Source organism: Cyprinodon variegatus, unplaced genomic scaffold (genome assembly GCF_000732505.1).
Source record: "Cyprinodon variegatus isolate N-32 unplaced genomic scaffold, C_variegatus-1.0 Scaffold1418, whole genome shotgun sequence".
Taxonomy (NCBI): domain Eukaryota; kingdom Metazoa; phylum Chordata; class Actinopteri; order Cyprinodontiformes; family Cyprinodontidae; genus Cyprinodon; species Cyprinodon variegatus.
In genome coordinates, this window is record NW_015151871.1 from 125,281 (window position 1) to 128,378 (window position 3,098).

At 42.7% G+C, this 3,098-nt stretch overlaps 1 protein-coding gene across 1 annotated transcript in view; it reads right to left on the reverse strand.

The window, feature by feature from the left end:
* LOC107103310 (large neutral amino acids transporter small subunit 3-like) overlaps positions 1-3,098 on the reverse strand; it is a 28,219-nt gene that overhangs the window by 17,839 nt on the left and 7,282 nt on the right. Inside the window, exons 3-5 of the mRNA XM_015402967.1 lie at positions 2,686-2,869; positions 2,059-2,114; positions 1,867-1,943 (exon numbers count right to left, since the gene is read on the reverse strand). Of these exons, the coding sequence (XP_015258453.1) occupies positions 1,867-1,943; positions 2,059-2,114; positions 2,686-2,869 (317 nt within the window). The remainder of the gene's footprint in view (positions 1-1,866; positions 1,944-2,058; positions 2,115-2,685; positions 2,870-3,098) is intronic.

Genomic DNA, 3,098 nt, shown 5'->3' on the forward strand with positions numbered 1-3,098 from the left:
ATGATGTGATGATGTGATGATGTGGCAGACTGCAGTGGTATAGAATGCTGTTAATCGGGGCCACTTTCTGAGATGTGAGCCCGTTTGGTCAGCAGCTGCCGTCTGTAACTCTAATCAACTTCTCTGATCTGAGTAAGATTACAATTTTTATCAGAATCTGTTTTCATGTCTCCTGGTTACTTAAAACATTTACATAATGAAGTGTTATTTAAAGAGTTTGTCTCGACTGATCTTTTTTTTAGAAAAAAAGAAGCGGAGAGCGAAAGCTTCAAGGTGTAGACACAGAGCTGTTGATAGAGCTTTCCACTATCAATAGATTGTGGAAAAACTCCAGAAAACAAATAACTGTTGCTCTCAAATGGCGTGAAGAGACTTTGTGTAGTTCTCTAGATTTAGATCATTTTGGTATTCTTAGTTCTGCTCTTCCTGGTTATCTTTTTCTGCAGAATTTCCTTGGTCTAGTTTTAGTTATAGTTATTCTTTCTCTTATATTTGAGTGAGGTTTTCCATGGCTTCAGTGATCTTGCGTTCCTTCTCTCATGGTCTAGTTTTTTCCCTTTGTCATTCCTTATTTTGTGAATTATATTCCCATATATTTATTACCCATAGTGTCCTTTCCTTTCCTTTAAGCTCCAGTCACATCTTGCTGATTTATCCAGCGTATGCCCGATGTTCTAGGAATCTCCTAAAACGCTGGCATACGCTGAACTTTCTATGGATTTTTTCAATTTTGGCCGTATACATAGATTATTCATAACGAGGCCAGAACTTCTGTCCAACAACAGCCTAACTTATGTATAACGCACGGCAGCGTAATGCCCATGAAATGATGCACAACCCAGTGTCCTGAGGGGGGCAGTGATGCTCTGGGAGGCACCAGGCCAGCAGAAAAGATTTCTTTGATCGCAGTATTAACCTCGCTGCTGTTTACCCCCCACCAAAAAAGAATAAGAGAAAAAGGATAAAGAAATAAGTTTTTTGGTGGCAGCAGATTGAGCGTCATGTCTGCTAGGAAGTTTGTTGGTGGTGGGGGTGAACGCAGGGAGGATCCATCACCCTCACCTTCTGGCTCCCCCTATGATGGGGATGAAGTCTGGAGGAGAACTGACGGTTTCCTCCTGTGACCCCCCTTTATACCAAAACGCTGCCAATACGCCATTATACAGTAGCTGGAAGTTAGAAACACGTTCAGCGCTCGTCTGGAACACCTCAGATACCTTGATATGCGTTGGAGAGAAGTTCTGGATAAGTTACGCAGAAGTTATGCACAAGTTACTCAGAGGTTTAGGATCAGCTAGACGCCACGACTGATGAGGAACTGACACTAAATGGATGTCAACCATCAGATAACTGACCTGGAACTGATGGCCCACGGATGGCTTACGCTGGCATACTTCAAGAAAATTTTGAGCATGTTTATAATTTCTCTACTTACATGTCCGATGTCAACGTCTGCCAGCGTGTTTCAGCATTTTCCACATGCTCATAATTTATCCAACGGCTCCTTCTAGCTACCTGTCCCCACCTGCTCCCTATCAGCTAACTATTCCTCCCATGTTTCTGTCTCCCATATGAACAGCTCCTGTTCAGTTCCTCACAGCTGGATCTTTGTCATTCTTTAGGTTTATGCTTCCTAATTTATACGAGTTTTTCCTTCCGTTTTCTAGTCGGTCAGTTCTGGATTATGGATTCTGTATTTTTATTTCTTCATTAAATTTCCCAAGTAATCATGTCTGCCTCTCCTACTCTGCAGTTGGGTTCACAACAACATCCACCAACCCTGACACACATCCAGCAGCAGCAGCAGCCATGTGTTTGGTTGTCCCTCCAAACATATGTGTTTGTGTTTATGAAAATGAGTCTCACTGTGAGAGATGTGAAGGTCAGGCAGATTCCTCCAAACCCGTTGAAGGAAACAGCAAAGAAAATGAGGACAGACAGCACTGATGGAAAAATGAGACACATCACAGCAGCTTCACACACAGGCTGACCAGGAGATGGCTGAAACATTGAAGGAGTGAAGCTGGAAGCCAAAGCTTCACAGCTTTAGTGTCTCACCTTCAGGGTCGTATGCAGCAGCAGCTATCATTGCACAGGATGCTGCAAAACAGGAACTGAAACAAACACATTGTTGGCTGAGCTTTTCATTCTTAAACAGGCCAAGCTGCATCTGAACTATTAGAAACACACTTTAGTCTTTTCTAAATGCTCCTGTGCAGGGATTGGTTGGAGAAGCCAGCACTTCCTTCAAAGAGAAACTGGTCCTCAGATAATGAATGTACTGTATAATGTCTAATATCAGAGGATAATAAACCTCTGCTGCAGCAGTTAGAGAAAGACTCACAATACATATAAGCAGGTTCTAGTTAGAGCTGTGGAGGTGTTTCGTGTTCATATCAATATTCTGAAGCTGTTCTGAACCGTCCGTCCCTGGTCTGATTGATGGATGTCAGTCTCATGGTTATAAGCCATGCCTTCAGTTCCTCTGTTTGTTCCTGCTGTCAGTGGGTTTATTAAACCAGCATTCAGAGGATTGATCTAGTCTAACGGCATCTCTCTATGGTCATCAGGCCTGCCTCTGACCTGAGACCTCTGGACAAAAGTGCTGCAGCTGAACTAGAAGCTGAAATTATGTTATATCTTAATGGAAAATGATTATGATCAGAAATGAACGTTGTGTCAGACCTTCCAATGAGCCTGATTGGCCGTGGTCCGAATCTGTCCATCAGAACTCCCAGGGGCAGAGTGGCGGCGCTGAGGAAGAAGGAGCCGATGGTGAAGCCCAGATTCAGCATCTCATCCTGCTCCACACAGCTGGGTCTTCTGCTGCCCAGTACCATGGTTCTGTTAGGGCCACTGGTCTCATTTGCTTGGTGAAAAAAACAACCAAGGGTTATGACCTACAGCAGCAGCTTCACATCAGGACCTCTGATTTAGCATGAATCCTCATATTAAATCTCTTCACTTTATTCTGTTATTTCTGTCAAAATTGTATTTCTTTCATAAATATTGGACACATTCTTATATTAAAAAGAACATTTTAATGTAAGATGCTATTCTCTTTGGTTTCTGATGTTTAAAACTGGATGATTACAAAC